Raw genomic sequence first — 20,231 nt, forward strand, 5'->3', positions numbered from 1 at the left:
AAGGAGCTTAAGGACAAGTACTACCAATACGCGGAGTGTGGTGCAAACCTATGAATCACGAGTTGTATCGAGTATACGAATATAAGGGAACCTTCACTAGGTTTACATAACGTGGCAGATTTCAACGGGCTGTACATGTAACTAGAATGCCAAACGAAGATATGCTTAGTATCAGAAAAACAGCAAGAGGATATCTTTTCCGGATAAGGCCACGCACCCGGTGGAGGAAGACAGGACGATACACGAGTACATTTGCTCACTTGGAATCTTAAAAAATGACGTCAGGATGTTCTCAGTGCGTGTTAAGTGATTTTTAGCATCAACGTGTGTAGGGGGGTCATTAGTTTTTAAAGATGTGATTTCAGAAGATGCTATCAACCACTGGTAATCCACCTAGCAGTTCTTGAGTCTAACCAGGAAGGTAAACTTCATCGATTCTAATACTGTACAAAAGATTAGACAATAAATGGAACTACAACAGAACTGGATGCTGGATGAAAACAGCAAAAAAAATCACTTGAGGACTGTTAACGTATATAGGTACAAAATAGATATGTATATAGGTCATTGTTGTGTATTTTATTAATACCTAAAGGATAATTCCTGGCAGCTTCAATTGATGATTTAACTTATGGCCTCTGCAGAGATTCATTTTCTCTTGCGCCAGACCTCATTGAAACTCATAACTGTTAGCTGGATTATAGCAATCTGCTTCTCTTTAATAAACCGGAAAACCGACGTCAAAAGTAGTTATAAAAAAATCAGATTTCATTAATCACAATACTTGTTAGTTTCATGTACAGTGGATCTGAAAAATATTTGCGATGATGCACGTCTCAGGTCAGAATGAAAATTTTAAGCAAACCCTAACTGGTTTTCTTGTACCAGGTTTTAACATTGTTTTTTTTTCTAAAAAAAAATGCAACTTGACGAATACTTTGGGGACCCACTGAACGCTAAATTATTTATTGGCCTTAATTCGTCTGTTCACGGTTAAACCCGCTCTCTTCTTGAAAACAAATTTATTCAAATGAACCACATAACAGCACGCTTACGTTTCAACCTGAACTTTCTAAAACCCAATGTCGAGGGATTAAGACAATTCTTCTCTGACAGTTGAATTATGTTACTTTCATTACGGTTTCAGTTTCTTTCTTCTCGCGCTGCTTTTGTTTCAATTACACGACCCATTCTTTATCCACGCAAATTAAAATCTAATCGTTTCTGGCGATCTTGGCAAGCGGCAACGAAGTACCCCAGACTGCTGCAGCAGATGCAGCTTTCTTCAAACCTGTGCGAGTGGAATGACACTCTCCGAGGCAAAGGTAGAAATTTCAGCCAGCAGCCCGGGTACTCTGGGTGGCAAACCCTTGACGACTTCTCGGCCTGTACAAACAGATTCTGCAGCAGCAAGACTGTAAACAAGAAATTATGATAATTGAAAACATAATAGCTGTTTGCTTTTTCTTCCGCCGGCATGGCTCGGCTCGTTCACTCTGGGAAAGGTGTTCTTTCTTACGCTGTTCAGAAATTTTTATGCATACTACGAAGGATTTCACCCCTTTTGCCACCCGCCGTAGCAGCAGCAGCCAGCAAAGGTGAAACCCGGAGGCGATGATGTCCTTATCTTGGATCGTTGCGTCGTCTTGCCGGGCGGCCTGCTCGCGCGCTCTAGGAGGCGAAACTTCGTTAGACCATCAACCTGACGGAACGTGTGCGGATAAGCTTGTGGAAAAGTACACATTAAACCGCACACAATCCCGGGTTCATCCGCCATCTCAGCTTTCAGTTGACAGGTGCCCGCATATCTCAGGTCGGGTGTGCCGTCTAGGTTCGTGTTTTGAAAGTAAGGAAACAACCACTAGTAGTGGGATAATGAAAAATAAAAATAAAAGCGAAGAAAAAAAAAGATTTTTTTTTCTGCCGTCCATTCTTCCGTCCTAGCGAAAAAGGTGATGCCCTGACGGAACGGTCGGTTTTTACCGGGCTCCGGCACAAACCGCAACAAAATGAGCTCTTAAAAGTGGATCCTTTTTTGCCACTAATGGCGAAACCAGGCGCCGCTGATGAGAAAGTGAGAAGTGGAGAGAAAAAAAATAAAAGACTATAGCAATCTCACGGGCCCCTCTGCGGTAATCTGATCTTGGCTGACAGTTTATCCCTTTTTGGATTTTTTTTTCGTTCTCTTTGAGGAGTGTGAAATATTTTAAGTGGGGTCGTAAATTGAACCGTACTGCAGATTAAGGATGTTGGGATAATAGTGCAGCTCTTAAGCCAGTGCGGTGTTGTGAATTAGGGCGAGGTTACTGATGGAAATACTTGCCGACGGCTGTTTTACTAAAAGTCATGCCGAAAATCTGCATTCATTTATATTATTATTTTAATGAACGGGACTTTCGTAGACTATGCTATGCTTATAAAACACTGAACAGTTTGGCTTTAACTTTTTTCCTATATCGAATTCGTTTTTATGATGCTGCTAACACGGATTATGTAGCTGAAAAAGGAACAAAAAAAAACAGTGAAACAAATTGATTTTCTTCACAGCAGTTAGCCATATGTCTAAAAGCCTACAAAGGTTCTTCAGTGAAAAAAAAATTCTCCAGATACATTAGAAAAAATAACAGGAGGGTTGTGTGCAAAGCCACGACCGCAAGGTTGAAGTAGAATACTTTTACAAGAAAGATAACCCGGCTGCTTGCGTGTCAGTCATTTTTTCTAGTAAATAAACGTTGACTAATCAGATCAATCGAATTTTACGCTTCAACAAGGATTGACCATTTTCAATAATATAGTAATTTGCTTGCCATGATTGAGGCTTGACAATTTTTAAATTTTGAGATGAATTTCGTTCGGATGTTGTGCTCATGACTGAAGGAAAAGATAATTCAGTACGTTCTGAGACACGGAAATAAACTAAAATTTATAACTTTTACAAATTTAAAAATGTAAATTCACTCAAGAGAAAATATTAACGCTTTAATCATCAGGTTTATATTTCATCCTGAAAAGGACAATTTGTTGTTCAATTTAGTTTCGGATAAGATGCCGATTACATCTTCGCGTTATCACTGACAGTGCGAATAAAGTATTCCTTGTGATAAAATAAACAGTGAAATGCTGGTTCAACACTCAAAACTAGACGGCTCACGTGTTGTCAAAAAGAGTCAACTTTTCATTGAATGCATTTACTAGTGCCCACTATCGCACAGACTGCATGACTAAAGTGCCTCACTGCATCAGCCACTATCGATGCTGAGATCCGCTGCAACAAGTTCGCTATCCGCTATATGCTGCCATTGGTATCCACTGTCCCTGCATCAGCTGGTCCAGCTGCTATCATTGCTGGAATCCGCTGCAACTAGTGCGCTACCCATTGCTACGCCACAGCTGTGGCCGCTTTCCGCCATCGCTGGTATCCACTGCACTGCTAGTGCTGCTGCTAAGGGAGGACGACTGCTGTTGTCGCTGTCTAGAACTATTATTAGCTTCGGCTTCGGCTGAAACAGGCTCTTATATAGGCCAAATAGCATGTTTTCAATTGCAAGGTATATAATTCTGTCGACCGTGCTTGGGAAGCAATCATATAACGACCAATCAGAGGTCGAATTTTTCGTTTTGACGATGCTTGACTATTTTCAATAGTACAATAGTGTGAATAATAAAATTACAATTATATTCTTCTGGCAAGAATCTTAGAAGATTTTCCAATCTATTGCTGTAAGAACGAAGGAAATCCATCGAATACCAGCCGATTTATAAGCATTTGAAATTGGACATATTTCTCACTATTTTCGGTTTTAGATTTTCATTTCACATCCCTATGTAGCCGAACTTCCTGAGAGAAGTATTCTACTTCAAAAAAATCCACAAATTACCGAAAATATTCGCTTCTAATTAAAATCTTTAATGATCTCGATTCATAACTGGCGAATAATGGTTATACCTATTTATAGACAATTAAAAATTAATTGGTTAAAAACTGAAATTTCGAGACCGTTTAATTTCGATTCAGAAAATACTAAACTTTTCACGTTGGCCCCTAGTGTATGCACAATTGCATCAAAAGTCCCCACCAAGTTCACACCAACTTACCACGATAGGGAACCTTTCATTGTCAAATCAATGGAGACGCCAAGTTAACCTTTCTGCAGCGTTCTTTCCAGGAAACCAATTGAGAGGGAAATTGGAATCTAGAGCTCAACAGCAGTACCCAAGCATGGAAATTTTCACTCACTAGCAATATTTCACGCAAATGTGTTCTTTGATTCATCAACTATCGTCAATTAAATCCACTCGCGTACAAGTTTTCCAGAGAAGCGTGCTGATTGTTTTTCGCTTCTAAGTGTTCTGAATACCATAGCAGGAGACTGAATGATTCAAACACGATAACATTTATTGTATCCAAGTTCACTTGCATTCAACAGTATCGCGAGAATCTTTGAGAGATTATCGCCAGTGATACAAAATCATGAATCCAAATGAACGTTAGATTGCGTTCAACGGTTTTTTTACCGGAGCAAGTAGGTATCATCGATACCTAGAGAAAAAAATACAAAAAAAATGTTATAGGCATATTTTCAACTTTTTTGTCCCAGCTTCAATACACCGAAGCCAACGTTACTTTAAAGTTTACCTGTAATCACAATTTACGGCCAAACATTTGAATCGTACGCTGCTTTTTTTTTATCTTCCGCAGGACTATGGTACTCTCCTGTGCTGGGGAAGCAACGAAATCGGAATCCAAGCCGAACCGTGCGTGTTTAATCTGATACCGGCAGGTACGTGGTTCTAAACCGCTAACAAATTCAAACTGAATCACATAACTTGTTCTCTGCTTCTGCAGGTAAACCGGATCCGCTGTCCAACTGCACTATTCTGAATCAGACGTTCGACATGCTTCAGATCGAATGTCTGGAAGGGTTCGACGGAGGTTTGCATCAGGAGTTCCTGGCGGAAATGTACGTCATCGGGAACCGGCAGCTGATTGGATCAATCAAGAGCAGGTAATGATGTGCCCTTACCACTAAAAATTATTCTATCTATCCAACCGACACACACCGTTTGAACTTTCGATTCGTTTTTCAACAAGGGTGCCCATCTTTGACCTGAAAGGACTGGAACCAGGCGTCGGATATAACATATTCTTGTCGGCCAGAAACTCCAAAGGTGCCAGCGAACCAACCTATCTGCAGGCCTTTACTTTGAAGAACCCGGAGAAACAAACCGGTTAGTTAAAACTTTTTCCACAAGTATAAGCTTTCAGTACAGCACAGCCTCTGACCAGCGGGCAAACGCTTGATATTTTCCCCCTTCTGAAGTTGATCGAATTGGGACTAATAATCAAAACTTTTAATTGCTTCGCCAGCACTTTGCTTGCTTGCCATGTTACTGCGGCTGCTGTCTACACTGAAGCCAACAGGTTAACACCCTGGACCTACCCTTCTAACCGCTTACTTCCTCCCATAATATACAGATTTGTCCCTAGTGTACGCACCGACGCTGCACCAGATTAAGCCATTCATCGGAACGCTGCTCGGAGTGGTAGCGGCCATCATCTCCATCGCATCCATCATCGTGTGCGTCACTCGGTTGCGCGGTTCGGCCGGTAGAGACCGCGACTGTAGCAACATGTCGACAAACGACGCGTCCGGCATCAGCCAATCCCTGCCAACGGAAGGCGAACTGGCCCGGGAACAGCAGTGCAATGGCAGTATAGATAGCATCGAGAAGAACCCGGACATCATCCCGCAAGGTAGGTTCCGTGGCGTAATTCATTGATAGAAAAAAATCTAAGTCTATTCAGTTACCGTTCTGTCGGTTAACTACTAATTAGAGAGAAAATTTGCTGCTTTCTCCACTGTAAATTATTTTAAACCATGTCATCTGGAAGCACTTTTGCATTCACCGTTTCCCTAACGAATACTAGCCAGTTGCCATAAGTTTCAGTCTATCTACATCCCGCAGGGAAACTTCCGCACCTGCTGGAAGAAGACGAGAAAGCTTTCGAGTGGTTAAACAGTAGTGCCCACCCTCGGTTGTACGCGACCGCGGCACTTGCCGAGCAGCAGCACCAACAAGTGGGCGGTCTAATCGGACCGCCGGGGGCTCCCGCGGTCGGAGCCTACGACAGTCGAACGTTTTACGCGACGATGCGCGACGGAGCCTGTATGCAGCAGAACGTCTATCCTAGTGCCGCGATGCTGGCCGATAATCAGAACTACATTCCGGTGCACAGCAGCATGATTCCCACGCCGGTGATCGGTGGCTATAGTAACGACAGTCACAAGGTGAGTTTGTCCGGACCCGAAATTCGAATTTCGTTGACCTAATGATTCTACTCTGACTGTCGCTGACTTTCACCAAAAACAGCATGATCTGACGTACGCCGACCTCACGACCATGGCTGGGGGAGGAGGCGGTGGCATACCGATGCAACCCCACAAGCAGCAGATGTACGTGAGTGCGACTCTCGGAAGACCCCGGCAGACGGACATCAAACGAAGCGAACCAACAATCTATGCACAGGTAATTTTACCGTGCTGTATTGCAGGCTGAAAGCACAAATCGTGAAGAGATGAATTTATTACTACGTTAAGTAGATTTCAGTAACGTAGTTAATTATACTCGGTCTTGGTACTAATCAGACAGTTTTGGGGGCAAACAAACGCCCGACCGGGGGGTTTTGCTGCCAATTTGTTTGGCAAACAGTAACACGATAATTTTGATTTTGGGGATATTCACCTTTGTGGGGATTGAACTTTTAAGATTTCTGAATTTAAAAAACTAGATTTTTTGTTTCGCGAAAGTACAATAACACAGACTAGAACTCCTAAAAATTGGGAGAATTCTTTGGAAAATAACGAAAACAGTCATGAAACTAATATAACTCATTAAATTAGTCGAACTACAAACCAGACAAGTGAAACAGAAATGGTAAAAATAACATATGAAACAAAACATTACAATAATTAGTGAGATATAAATATTTTACAAAACTAAATAAAAAACAACAAAAATCGAAACCAATAAACCGATGAATAAAATGTTCAAAATGTACAAATCTCCAAAATGTATAAACGCTAAATTTGACAAAAATGATAAAAAAACTCAATGAAAAAATGTCAATTTGCAAACTCATCATATAAGTAAAAAAATGTTGATAATGTTGAAAATGTAGCAACTGTCAGAAACGTCCAAGAGATAAAAATAATGTCAGAAACGTCAAAACTGCAATTAATTTGAAAAATGTCAACGCTATTGAAAATAATATGAATTATCACAAATAACGAAAATCTGATTAAAAATGCAAAATAGAAATAACAAGACTTAATTTAATTTAATTTAATAATGTCAAAAATGTCAAAAATGTCAAAAATGTCAAAAATGTCAAAAATGTCAAAAATGTCAAAAATGTCAAAAATGTCAAAAATGTCAAAAATGTCAAAAATGTCAAAAATGTCAAAAATGTCAAAAATGTCAGATATGTCAAAAATGTCAAAAATGTCAAAAATGTCAAAAATGTCAAAAATGTCAAAAACGTCAAAAATGTCTAAAATGTCAAAAATGACAAAAATGTCAAAAAATTCAAAAAATGTCAGATATGTTGAAACATGTCAAAAATGTTAAAAATATCTAAAATGTCCACAATGTCGAATATGTCAAAAATTTCAAAAATGCCAAATATGTCGAAAAGATGTCAAAGATGTCAAAAACGTCAAAAATATCATATATGTCTAAAAATCAAAAATGTCTGTCTATCTGTCTGTCTGTCTGTCTGTCTGTCTGTCTGTCTGTCTGTCTGTCTGTCTGTCTGTCTGTCTGTCTGTCTGTCTGTCTGTCTGTCTGTCTGTCTGTCTGTCTGTCTGTCTGTCTGTCTGTCTGTCTGTCTGTCTGTCTGTCTGTCTGTCTGTCTGTCTGTCTGTCTGTCTGTCTGTCTGTCTGTCTGTCTGTCTGTCTGTCTGTCTGTCTGTCTGTCTGTCTGTCTGTCTGTCTGTCTGTCTGTCTGTCTGTCTGTCTGTCTGTCTGTCTGTCTGTCTGTCTGTCTGTCTGTCTGTCTGTCTGTCTGTCTGTCTGTCTGTCTGTCTGTCTGTCTGTCTGTCTGTCTGTCTGTCTGTCTGTCTGTCTGTCTGTCTGTCTGTCTGTCTGTCTGTCTGTCTGTCTGTCTGTCTGTCTGTCTGTCTGTCTGTCTGTCTGTCTGTCTGTCTGTCTGTCTGTCTGTCTGTCTGTCTGTCTGTCTGTCTGTCTGTCTGTCTGTCTGTCTGTCTGTCTGTCTGTCTGTCTGTCTGTCTGTCTGTCTGTCTGTCTGTCTGTCTGTCTGTCTGTCTGTCTGTCTGTCTGTCTGTCTGTCTGTCTGTCTGTCTGTCTGTCTGTCTGTCTGTCTGTCTGTCTGTCTGTCTGTCTGTCTGTCTGTCTGTCTGTCTGTCTGTCTGTCTGTCTGTCTGTCTGTCTGTCTGTCTGTCTGTCTGTCTGTCTGTCTGTCTGTCTGTCTGTCTGTCTGTCTGTCTGTCTGTCTGTCTGTCTGTCTGTCTGTCTGTCTGTCTGTCTGTCTGTCTGTCTGTCTGTCTGTCTGTCTGTCTGTCTGTCTGTCTGTCTGTCTGTCTGTCTGTCTGTCTGTCTGTCTGTCTGTCTGTCTGTCTGTCTGTCTGTCTGTCTGTCTGTCTGTCTGTCTGTCTGTCTGTCTGTCTGTCTGTCTGTCTGTCTGTCTGTCTGTCTGTCTGTCTGTCTGTCTGTCTGTCTGTCTGTCTGTCTGTCTGTCTGTCTGTCTGTCTGTCTGTCTGTCTGTCTGTCTGTCTGTCTGTCTGTCTGTCTGTCTGTCTGTCTGTCTGTCTGTCTGTCTGTCTGTCTGTCTGTCTGTCTGTCTGTCTGTCTGTCTGTCTGTCTGTCTGTCTGTCTGTCTGTCTGTCTGTCTGTCTGTCTGTCTGTCTGTCTGTCTGTCTGTCTGTCTGTCTGTCTGTCTGTCTGTCTGTCTGTCTGTCTGTCTGTCTGTCTGTCCGTCTGTCTGTCTGTCTGTCTGTCTGTCTGTCTGTCTGTCTGTCTGTCTGTCCGTCTGTCTGTCTGTCTGTCTGTCTGTCTGTCTGTCTGTCTGTCTAATTTGTGTCTGTCTAATTTGTGTCTGTCTAATTTGTGTCTGTCTAATTTGTATCTGTATAATTTGTGTCTGTCTAATTTGTGTCTGTCTAATTTGTGTCTGTCTCAGTGCTGATAAAAGTCATTTTCCCCAGCAAAATTCTTCAAAAATTACAGCCAATCATTTTCAATTTTCACTTCCAATGATCGCAGCACTCTTTCAGATACACTAGATTTTCGTCCTTGTAACGTGCTGTTATACTCAGATGAAATAGATCGCCCACATCGTTCACGATTACGGAATAAAATTTGACGACAAATCCAACCAAATGATCTTCACTTCAAAGCGAAAAAGAAAAACAAATAGTCCACTCAACCAAATTAACCTCACCGAAACACTTTTTCACTGTCACTGACCGATGCCTTGACAATCTTCGTTAACTGATAAACTGATTTTGTTGACTTGCTTTCATCGCATGAAATGTAATGAGGTGTTTTGTCAGTTCACTTCCATGCAAGATGCGGGAAGGGAGAACTCTGAAAGGATTGTAAAAAAATAACGTTAATGAATGCTTTTTTTCACTTTCACTCACTGGTCTGTCTAATTTGTGTCTGTCTAATTTGTGTCTGTCTAATTTGTGTCTGTCTAATTTGTGTCTTTCTAATTTGTGTCTGTCTAATTTGTGTCTGTCTAATTTGTGTCAGTCTAATTTGTTTCTGTCTAATTTGTGGATGGGTTGCAGCCATTTTTATAACATTTTTACGAAAATAGTTTTAGTTTACCTAATTTGCTTTCCTTGTAATGTATAGACGTAAAAATTACTATTAACTTTTAAAAAAAAAAGAAAATCTTAAAAAACATTTTTTTTAACCGGAAGTGTTGCCAGATAGAATATTTTGATGTGTAAAATGTAAAGTTGCATTTTTCGGCAAATAAAGCTATTATTCTAATTTGCTAGTTTCATCGTATTCCTCGAAACATTTTACGTATTTTAACTCCGATATAATATGATATAACTTTTTCACAAAATTATTTTTAAATTTTCCAATATTTATTATTACGTCGGGGTGATAAGTGTTTTTCACGTAAAATATTCTAAAATATTATATAATAAAATGCAAATCTAGTTTTAAATTACAAAATAATCTATCTGGCAACACTTTCGGTAAAAAATAATATAGTTTTTGGATTTTTAGGTTTTTTTTTCCAAAAATCATTTACCAGCATTTTTCGGACGTTTCACGTACATACGTATATGAACTGTAAGAAAAATTATTCAAGAAATTCAAAACGGTTTTCAATAAAATGTTATAATATAGTATGGGTCTGATTGCTTCAGAGCGGGAGTGTTTTTGACGAAGAATTCTCCGAGGAACACAATGACACTATCAAATTTAAAACAAATTTGGTTGCATTTGCCGAAAATGCCAATTTAATTTAAAAATACAAAAATAATCTATCTGGCAACACTTCCGGTCCAGAAATTATTTTTTCTGCATTTCTTGGTTTATTTCCTTCAAAATCACCTATCAGTATTTTTCGGGCGTCTTACGTCTATAGCGTCAAAAAGAGAACAAATAGATAGTACCAAAAAATGCGTTATTTTGCAAAAAAGAGGGGGTTGCCATAAAACAGAGGGTACTTCAATCGACACCAAAATGTCTTAATCTTTCGAAAGTGACACTAAACAAACGATTTTCCCAACTTAAGACACAATCTGTTATGGACGTGTCCAAGTTTTTGCTCTTTCGTGGTCACTACATGTGGAATAACTCATCTGTGTTTCATGTAAAGAAAAATTCAGTATTATTTCTCAATTCATAAGATAACTTTTGAATTGCTAATTGAATATGATGTTATGTGCACATCATATTCATTTATATTTTAGTGGAAATGGTAGGGAACACTTAAAAAAAAAACTATATAAAAAAAAAGAGCTAAATCATATTCACTTATTTACTCAAAATGACGTCAAATAAATAATATTGAGATTTCGTAGTACCATTTCAATAGTCGGGATGGAAATCGATATGAATAGCTTACTTAAATTTTTATTCTACATGTGTCAAAAATGTGAAAAAATAGTGTCAAGAATTTAAATGGATATTGACTGGTTCTGGAAGCTTGAAGAATGCTGTGATTTAAATTTCTTGGTAATTAAAAAATATGCATGGCATATTTTTGATAATTAAATTTTTGGCACAACACTCATATCCTTCACTACTTTTTGGCTTGACCAAAACAAAACACTGATCATCTGGAACTAACCATCGTATCGTATCAGTGGTTTGGCAATGCAATTCCATTCTCGTTCACAAGGTGAACGACCGCTCTATTTCCGCACCACTTGCATTCCATGAATCTACGAACCATGAATGTCGACGATAAAAGTAAAAGCAATGATACCATTTCCCAAAAAATAACCATTCTGCTCGGTCAGTGGGTTCACGAATGATTGGACAAATTTCTCATTATCTGATTTCCTGGTGGACCTTTCTGGCAGCTGAATTTAAGCTGCGTGTAGCATAGAACAGAATTCGAAAATTAAACACACAATCATAACGGTTCATGCTGATGGTGCGGGAGCGTGTGATACATTTGGCGGAAATGGCAAAACTTTCAAGCCCATTGCGACGTTCAGACGATTCATGACTCCCAAGGGTGAAGAAGGGACCCAACCACCGCCACCTCGGTGTCGGGTGCCAAAAATTCCAATCATAACATAACTGCAGAGATATGTTCGCGATTCAACGAATGCCAGATCCCGGTGTCATACCGAAATGGCCGAGCTATTTATTTGGGCTCTACGATAGTTGATTATTTTAGTTGTTTATTAGCGTGCCGTACTGTTGTGGAAGTGGGCGAACTGCCCGGTCGCTGTAAACCATCGGAAGGTTAAATATATTTATCAGCTAACGCTTATCTTAAATTCCTTGTTTATATTTAATGATATTCAACTTTTATTGGTATTGCTTAAATTTTCTCGAAGAACTGTTTTGGTTTAATAGAATGTCTTCCACCAACTTGTTAGTATTTTAATGAAATTTTCATATTCATCTGTCTTTGCATGTACCGCTTGCCTGAATCGACCGCGGAATCGTACTCAACGGCTCTTTTTATGGAAAACACTAAAAATAAAATACCCGTCTCGTTCCGGAAATAACATAAAACCGGCCCTTCATGGGAAACTGACGGCATAAATTGCACCCTGGGCTGACGGTACATCACATTACGCCCCCGCATAACAAAACAAAAAATAATCCGGGGAAATAAACCGTCGGAAACAACAATACGCACGCCGCAATAAAATGAAATACAATTTAGATTGATTTGGCACACCATCCATCAGTACATTCAACAAATTTGGTTTATACAAATACCCGAGCTGGTATTCCCATTTCGCACACCGGCCATCAACAGCAGCAAGCCCAGCACCACCACCAGCAGCAGCACCAACAGCAACATCATCAGCCAGCGACGTCCCTGGGGATAATGGTGCCCGTTCCCACCTCGGCAGCGGCGGCAGTGGCAGCCGGACTCACCGAGCGCTTTCCTCCGCCGCCACTTTTCGCTGGCCACGTGCCCGTCAGCAGTCCGTCACTCTGTTCAAACGAAGCGGTAAGTTGGTAGGGTTATGTGGCACGAATTGGAACAGTCCTGCGAATGTGTTGTGATTGATCCAGACTTTTAAGGCATGGAAAAGCTGTCTGTTCGAATATTGAAGTATTTTGTCGAAAAGTGTCTCTATAACATTAAAAGTTCATTTACTTCACAATTTTGTTTATTGTGAATGACTGTTTTGTGTCATGATTGGAGATATTTACTTCGAATACTTCACCGATTCACCTCTTCTTGTGTGCTCCTGTATTGGTGAAAGTTGTTATACCCTGAGAGGTTTAATTACACTGAATTCTGTTCTCACGTGACATTTTTTTACGTGAATTTATTTTACACAATTTTTTGTACTCGATTTTCTCTAAATTACGCAATCTTTTTTGACGCGATTCTCTTCAAATTACGTGATTTGTGACATGGGAAACATTTGTATATGAGCCAAGATACAACACACACATACATACACACAAATGGACACATACACAAACATATACAAACACGCATACATACACACATACACACCACATGGCGAAAGATTTTGTCAAAACGACGCGAACTTTTTTTTACACGATTTGTTCAAAAGTACGCGATTTTTTTTACGCGATTCTTTTTTGCGAGGACGTATCTATCGCGTGAAAAAAGAATCAAGTGTACTCAATTTATGGTTTTCGAATGGAATGTATGTTTAATAAAACAATAATTTGTTTCGAGATAATGGAAATTATTTGATATAACGTTTTAAAAACGACGATTTTTGTCAATAAAAACAAAAGGAAAAAAAAAACAATCTTGAACATGAAAGATTTAATTTATGCTATTTGTATGCATTATAATACGTAAAATTTTATATTCTGAAATAATTTTCAACCCGTCTACTAATGAATCATCTGTTTCGGTCTGTTGCGGCTTAGCGTACAAATATTTTGAACATGACTTCACAAAAAAAGCTCAAAAAACCATAAGATACAGATCCTTTTCCCTTGTATCTAAAACTTATTGAAAAATGTATTGAATGCTTATAATTTGAACTCATGACTTAACGACGCTGAAGAGAACATATTTAAAATTTGGTCAGAAGGTGTCAAAAAGACTCTGGAAAATCGGAATGAAATCAAAAGCGTCAATTTACTCAAAACATTCGCCTTTCAGCATTTGAATTGACTTTGAAATCACTGTTTGTCTCTTATGTGGTTTTGGTGAGCTTCCGAAGTTTAATTATCAGATCAAGTATCAGATAGGTAGTTTAAAAAGCCATGGTATACAAGGGTATGAGTCCATCTTATTTAAAGGATATATGCCTGCATGATGCCTGACATTGCTTCCATTTTTTGGTGAACATTCAAGATTAATTAGAACAGTTTTTTAAATAAGAATGATAATATTTGTGTCATTTTCTGACCCCCACGTCAAACACAAAACTCGCTTTCACAGGTGACACATTAACTGTTACCGAATCTTGTACCTTTGAAAATTCGACGAGGTGGCTTGAAATCGGCCATTTTTGGCTTCAAAGCCGTTTTACCTTAAGTGCGCAACTAAATTTTCGCTGTGCAACTTTATTTTGAAAAAATAATTATCTGCCTATAAATCTGCCCATGACTAGCTACAACTTCGTTCCATCATTCAGACAGAGCTCGAATACCGTTGCAATAAATGAAGTAAAACTTTCCGTTTAAGTTTTTCTTTGTAAGTTTTAGCGACTCTGGTAATGTGAAGCCGAGTACAGTAGAATAACTCAGCTCCGAATGTGGCCGTTTTTCGCGCAGTGCTCAATTCAAGTCAATACCGTTCCTAAGTAATGGTTTCGTTCGGTTTTTGCCACTGGAGCAGTTGTTCACAAGCAAAAACAACGCCGAACATCCCTTACCTTCAAGTTATAATGCAGTCGCTTGAAGATGGCTTGGAGGGTAACTTCTAATACCGGAGCAAGCTGTTCCTGCGTTTAACATGGATTTTCATTGAACAATTCCTGCAGTTGGGTTTTTAACCTTGCTTCACACGGACAGTTGCCAACATCGAAATTACCGCTCTTAAAGCCAGGCAACCAATCACAGCACAGGCGTAACCATGGGGGGGGAGGAGTCTGTACTCCCTTTCGGGATTTTTAAACTTAGAGCAGAACTTCATTTTTGTCCCATGCAAAACTTGAGCTCAACTCAACTTTGGAAAATGGAGCTTCGAGGTGGTCGAAATTTGTCAAAGTTTGGCCGATTAAAAAAAGTGTAATTTTTGAAACCTAACTGCATGAAACATCGATTAAACTTTCTGTGATTTTAAAAATTTTCAAACGGAGTCGATGTATGGGAAAATCGGATTTCAAACGTTTTAAAACTTTTTGAAAAAGTAATATGAAAAAAAAAATTTTTTTTCACGTAATTGATCCACATGGCTTTCTGAAACCGAGCAAGCCATATGTATGTATGCTCGAATCTCGACTGAAATAGTCACTGAGATAAGAATTTTTTAAGCGTTGGCCACGAAAACTTTGTCGAATAATTTTTCACAAAACTTCGCCTTTTACAGCAAAAATATTTTCGTCTTCACTCTACTTCGTACCTTTCTCTGAATGATTCTGTTTAAACAGTGATATGAATCCATAGAGTCATTCAATAGACTTCAGTACTGTTATAGGAGAGTTTAATTTATTAACAATTTGGTTAAAATCTTTGCGCAATATGGGTCTTCCAAATGACAACTGTTTAAACTGAAATGGAAAAATAATAAATTATAAATATGTTCCTACTTCTGTACAATACTGGTCGATAAAAGCGAAAAACAAAGTTGCCCTGGAAATATTATAGCTCTTTAACTGTACTGGTCAATTTTGGTACCCCTAGGAAATGCAGATAAACGTCAAAAGGCCGCAAAGTAATTGCTCGCCTGGTTCGTCGCTTCTACGTTTGCTTACAGAAAAACTCATTGAAGTCTCTGAAACCAAAATTTACAGGAATTGTTAAAAAGCGATACACTTTCCAGTTAGAGCTTCTGGGCGAGTGTTCACCACTCCGTGTGTTGTACTTGTATGTTGCACTTCTTTTTTCGGCTTTTGTGATGTATGTTAACACTTTTCAGCTCTCTGTCTCCGGTTTACGTTTTTACAACAAATTGTTTTCTAAGAAAGTGATTTTTTTCGCTTCTCCGAAAAAATTCAGAGCATAAGCTCTGAATGCATTACTATGCTCAGAGAGATTTTACTGTAGGGAAAACCTTCTGCAATATTTTTCAAGCAATCAAATTTTATATTATAACTGAAAGGCTACAGAAAAAATATCTAGTAGAGTCTGCCATACAAATATATTTATTACTATAAATCTCTGCTCGGTATGTTATGCAAATCACCAGTAAAATCGACACGTAAAAAATAGCATTCGAAATCATTAAAGGTGCGTTATCCCTCATGGTGCACCGATTCAAAATCATCATCAGTGGCAGCACACAAGACTACCCAATTTACTATAACTTTTTTATTATTTAAAAAAAAAATTGGTAAAAATAAATCACAAAATACTAGTACACTAAAGTAGATTTTCATGCGTTACGTGGATTTCATGCGTTACGTGAACTTCGGAATCGACAAGTCTTTTCTTTTGCGTAGATTTCGGAATTTACGCTGTTTTTATTTCACTCCTTTTTATGCATTACGTATCCCCCGCGTAATAAGCGACCTTAGCGTATTGATAATTTTTCTATTATAATTTTCTTTTTGCTTCTATAATTTTTAGGAGCTTGCTTAGCCCCCTAATGCAAATCATGGCTACGCCCATGAATCACGACTTGCTGTTTCACGTAAATTAGCATTTCTGTTATCTTGCTTTAACTCTCGATGCACTTCAGCCGCCCTTTCTCAGAATGAAATGAGAAAAATAACACTTTCCGCAAATGACGATGATTCGGCGCAAGATCAAACATTTTCTCTAACCTAAAAGTATATGACGTCACAATAAAATCACTAACGATTTATCATGTTTGAGTTAATCTATTACTTATTCATTCACTTCATTCACTTATTCATTAAACATTTTCATTATATTCTCTGATGTTCGCTGACATTATACGTCAGAGGAAAAGTTGTGGAATATCAATTCTGAGAAGGAAAAATCCTGGAAAAAAGTAAAAGAACACGTTCACTTTCAACAATTTCGTATTAGCGTCTGTACGCCGCGGCTGTCGGATATACATTAAGTTTTCTATTGTGAGTAATGCAGTTTCTCTGTCACTCATACGCCCGTGAGACGAATATTTTGGCGCGCAACTCCGACAGTTCAATCAGTACTAGTAATAAATGTGCACCGTCCGTAAAGAAAACTACTATAGTTTAGAAAATCCTGCAAAAATGTTTTTACTACAATTATTTTGCTACCGCATGTTGATTGGATAGGTAGATTAAAAATTATTACAATTCGACAAAATCCTCAATACTTCAGAAAAGATAAGTTTATTGAAAATTTTATTTCTATTACCTAGAAATATTTTCTTGACAACCAAAGAAATAACCAGAGGTGTGCAAACCTTCCCAGTGGAGCCTTAAATCATGGGAAGACAATTGTTGAAGCTCTAAATTTGAAACTTCATTACAAACTACAAGGAAAGGCCATAGACACACAAACAGAAATGGAAGACCGAAAAAAGCATGTCGTCAAAAACCTGAAACAATACAGAAATATTTCTAATTATTCTTGCGACCTGGGGGCTAGTCACGTATATTTTCCTGAAAAATATTTAGATAATTTCATATAATATTGGTTGATATGTTTTAATATTTATCGTTTACCTGTCACATTGACATCACACCGACGTCAAGAAGTTTTGAGGCAGATAGAGGGGTTCCAAAAAATGAAACAATAATACTCTTAGATGTGTGAAAATATCTGCTTGTGTGTCAAACAATCGTCATTCACGAGAAGCTTTTCTCATTTCATTCCAAGAAAACGGGAGCTGAAGCACATCAAGAGTAAAAAAGTTCACGAAAACACTGCTCTAAGTAAAACAATGTGCCATGATTGGTTCCGTCACTTTAAAGACGATAATTTCGATGCTGACGACTGTACGCATAGAGAAAGACAAAAAACTGAATCCAGAATCCATGCCAAACGCAGGAACAGCTTGTTTCGTTATGCAAAAATACCCACCAAGCCATTTCCTAGCAACTGCATGCTTTGAGATGCATGCTTTGAGATGCAACTGCACGATTTAAAATTAAAAAATATGGGGAAAAAAGCGTCGTTCTTTTGCTTATGAATAACAGCCCCAGCGGCAAAAAGAAACGATATTTCTGTCCCAGCGTGAAGGGTGATGAACATGGATTCATAACAACAACTAAAAAAGAGAAGAAGTTCATAACGACTGCCCGGTCATGCTTCTACATCGTTGACTCGGCCGAATATACAAGCTGCAAACATCACACTGTTCAAATTGGAGGGTAAATACGATGTTATTTATTATGAGATTTTGTAACTGATCGAAACTACTGCACGACAACGCTCGGCGTCATGCTGCCATAGTAGTCGGAATAAAAAGCCCGCCATATTTACCAAACATTGCGCCGTTCGAACAGTCGTTGGATGATTTTTTCCAACGCTAGAATAGGTGATAGAAATTATTTTGCATTCGTAAAAAAATCCATTGGAAGTAAAAAAAACACCCAATGGATTAGTAGAGGCAAAATTCGACCTGCTTTTTGATACAAGAAAATTAATTGCTCAATCTTTCCAAACACCACTCGGAAACAAAAAATTTCAAAAAAAATGTTTTCCAAAGTGATTTACCATAATATCAAATACTTTCGAAACATTTATGTAGAAAACAGCTATCAAAATATTCTTAATTTAGATGAAACCCCCAAAAAATACGGCTAGCTAACAGCAAGGAACGTTGAAAATTATCTTTGGCGAAATTTCTAACTGAACATAATACTTTGGTTAGATTGATGGAGATGGAATATTTTTTTGAAAAGAGACAGGAAATGATTTTCAATTCAGTTGCCAAATTTATTTTAAAACCGCTGGACGCCTAGAATTACAAAAACCGTCAGGGATGGTAAACTTGACTCGTATCGCATTTTTTTTGTGTTTTTGACGTATAACTACGTCTCTTAGGAAATTCGGTTACATAAGGGTGCAAAAATGTAAATCTTAAAACAGAAAGAGGACGAATTCTGTGCTTATTCTTGCAACAATCGATTGGAAAATTTTACACACATTTGCACAAATGCAGAAAATTGTTGTTTGATTATGCGAACTATTGTACATTGTGCTTTCGAAAATTGTCTGGCCTTGTTGAAACGAAAATTACGTCCCCTGATTGGTCGCTTGCTGGCTTTTATTAAAAAGGTCGACAAAACAGTATTCCTAGTTGAATGAGAATGCACCCTTCGGGCTATAAAAGAACCTGGTAATGGTGGGATGGTCGGACGGTCCTGTCTCAGCAGTAGTGCAGTGGGTTGCGGCAGTATCAGCTGGCTTTCCGAGTTTGCTTTCGACTTAAACACTTTTCGGTCGGTAACACATTCCAACAGCAGTGCGGTTTTTTCAATTTGTGTTGTCAGACTGTCTTCTTCCTCACTATCGGGGCAACACAATGGTTTTGATTAGCGTCATATTCAATTTTTACAATAAACTGTTCTTTTCAAGGCAACTAAACCAGTGATTCAAAATTAATCGTTTTTTTTTTTTTTCGAAAGCTCTGCGCTAAACCTTGAAATAAAATGCTGTTTTATCCTGTTCAGTCAGTAATATCGTATTTTTATACGTGAATTAAAAGCCTATGGCACTCTTTCTACTCGTTTGCACAAAATGTCGAATGTATAGCATCGTTGCTTGTTAATTTCTCGAATTTTCATTCGTTGTTGTGTTGCCGTCTATCAACCCCAGTTGCCATTTGCAATCTTTTCAGGGCCACCACAATATTTCCAGAAATTTACACTTAGAAACAGTGCAAGATAAAAGTTATTACAATTAGAAAATACTTATCGTAATCATTTGCAACAGTGCAAGTGTTTCAACAAACAGCTCTATGCAGTCCTACGTCAACCTTGCGGTCGTGGCTTTGCACAAAACTATTTTTATTAGATAAGAGAAATTGAGTTTTGAAAAGACAAACAAATCATTTCAAAATCGATTAATCGAACCGATTAATGTGTTGAGAAACGCTTGCGAAACTCTTAACAGCAGAATCCCAATTAGGTCTAAAAGACGTAAAAAGTCCAAATTATGTGGGGCTAAAATTGTGAAAAACTACATCCAACTGCAAGATTGAGTTAAAATATATATTGACCTAATTCCTGATTAAGCCTAAGTTTGAAATTTAACCTTGTTGAGGACAAAACAAATCAAAATAACAATAAAATTGCATGAAGCCTTAAAAGTAAAGAGGTCCAACCATGGATTTATCGTATCTTATATATTGAATCTATTATTATACCTGTAGTACAAAAAGGTATTTTTTCGCTGGATGTATAATTTTATGCCTACAAAAAATATTGATAATGACATGAATTTTTATACATCTTTAAACTAGCCACATTTGGCCCAACCATGATCCAGAACCC

The 20,231-nt window shown here is 38.2% G+C and overlaps 1 protein-coding gene across 3 annotated transcripts in view; it reads left to right on the plus strand.

Annotated features, from left to right (window-relative positions):
* Positions 1-20,231, plus strand: part of LOC129726833 (nephrin) — a 571,231-nt gene that overhangs the window by 547,854 nt on the left and 3,146 nt on the right. For 2 of the 3 annotated variants that reach the window (XM_055683973.1, XM_055683972.1), the window contains exons 11-17: positions 4,700-4,781; positions 4,847-5,006; positions 5,093-5,229; positions 5,477-5,755; positions 5,968-6,290; positions 6,373-6,528; positions 12,395-12,688. In XM_055683973.1, coding sequence (XP_055539948.1) covers positions 4,700-4,781; positions 4,847-5,006; positions 5,093-5,229; positions 5,477-5,755; positions 5,968-6,290; positions 6,373-6,528; positions 12,395-12,688 — 1,431 coding nt within the window. The remainder of the gene's footprint in view (positions 1-4,699; positions 4,782-4,846; positions 5,007-5,092; positions 5,230-5,476; positions 5,756-5,967; positions 6,291-6,372; positions 6,529-12,394; positions 12,689-20,231) is intronic. The other variant, XM_055683974.1, reaches the window with a different exon arrangement.

This window comes from Wyeomyia smithii, chromosome 3 (genome assembly GCF_029784165.1).
Source record: "Wyeomyia smithii strain HCP4-BCI-WySm-NY-G18 chromosome 3, ASM2978416v1, whole genome shotgun sequence".
Taxonomy (NCBI): domain Eukaryota; kingdom Metazoa; phylum Arthropoda; class Insecta; order Diptera; family Culicidae; genus Wyeomyia; species Wyeomyia smithii.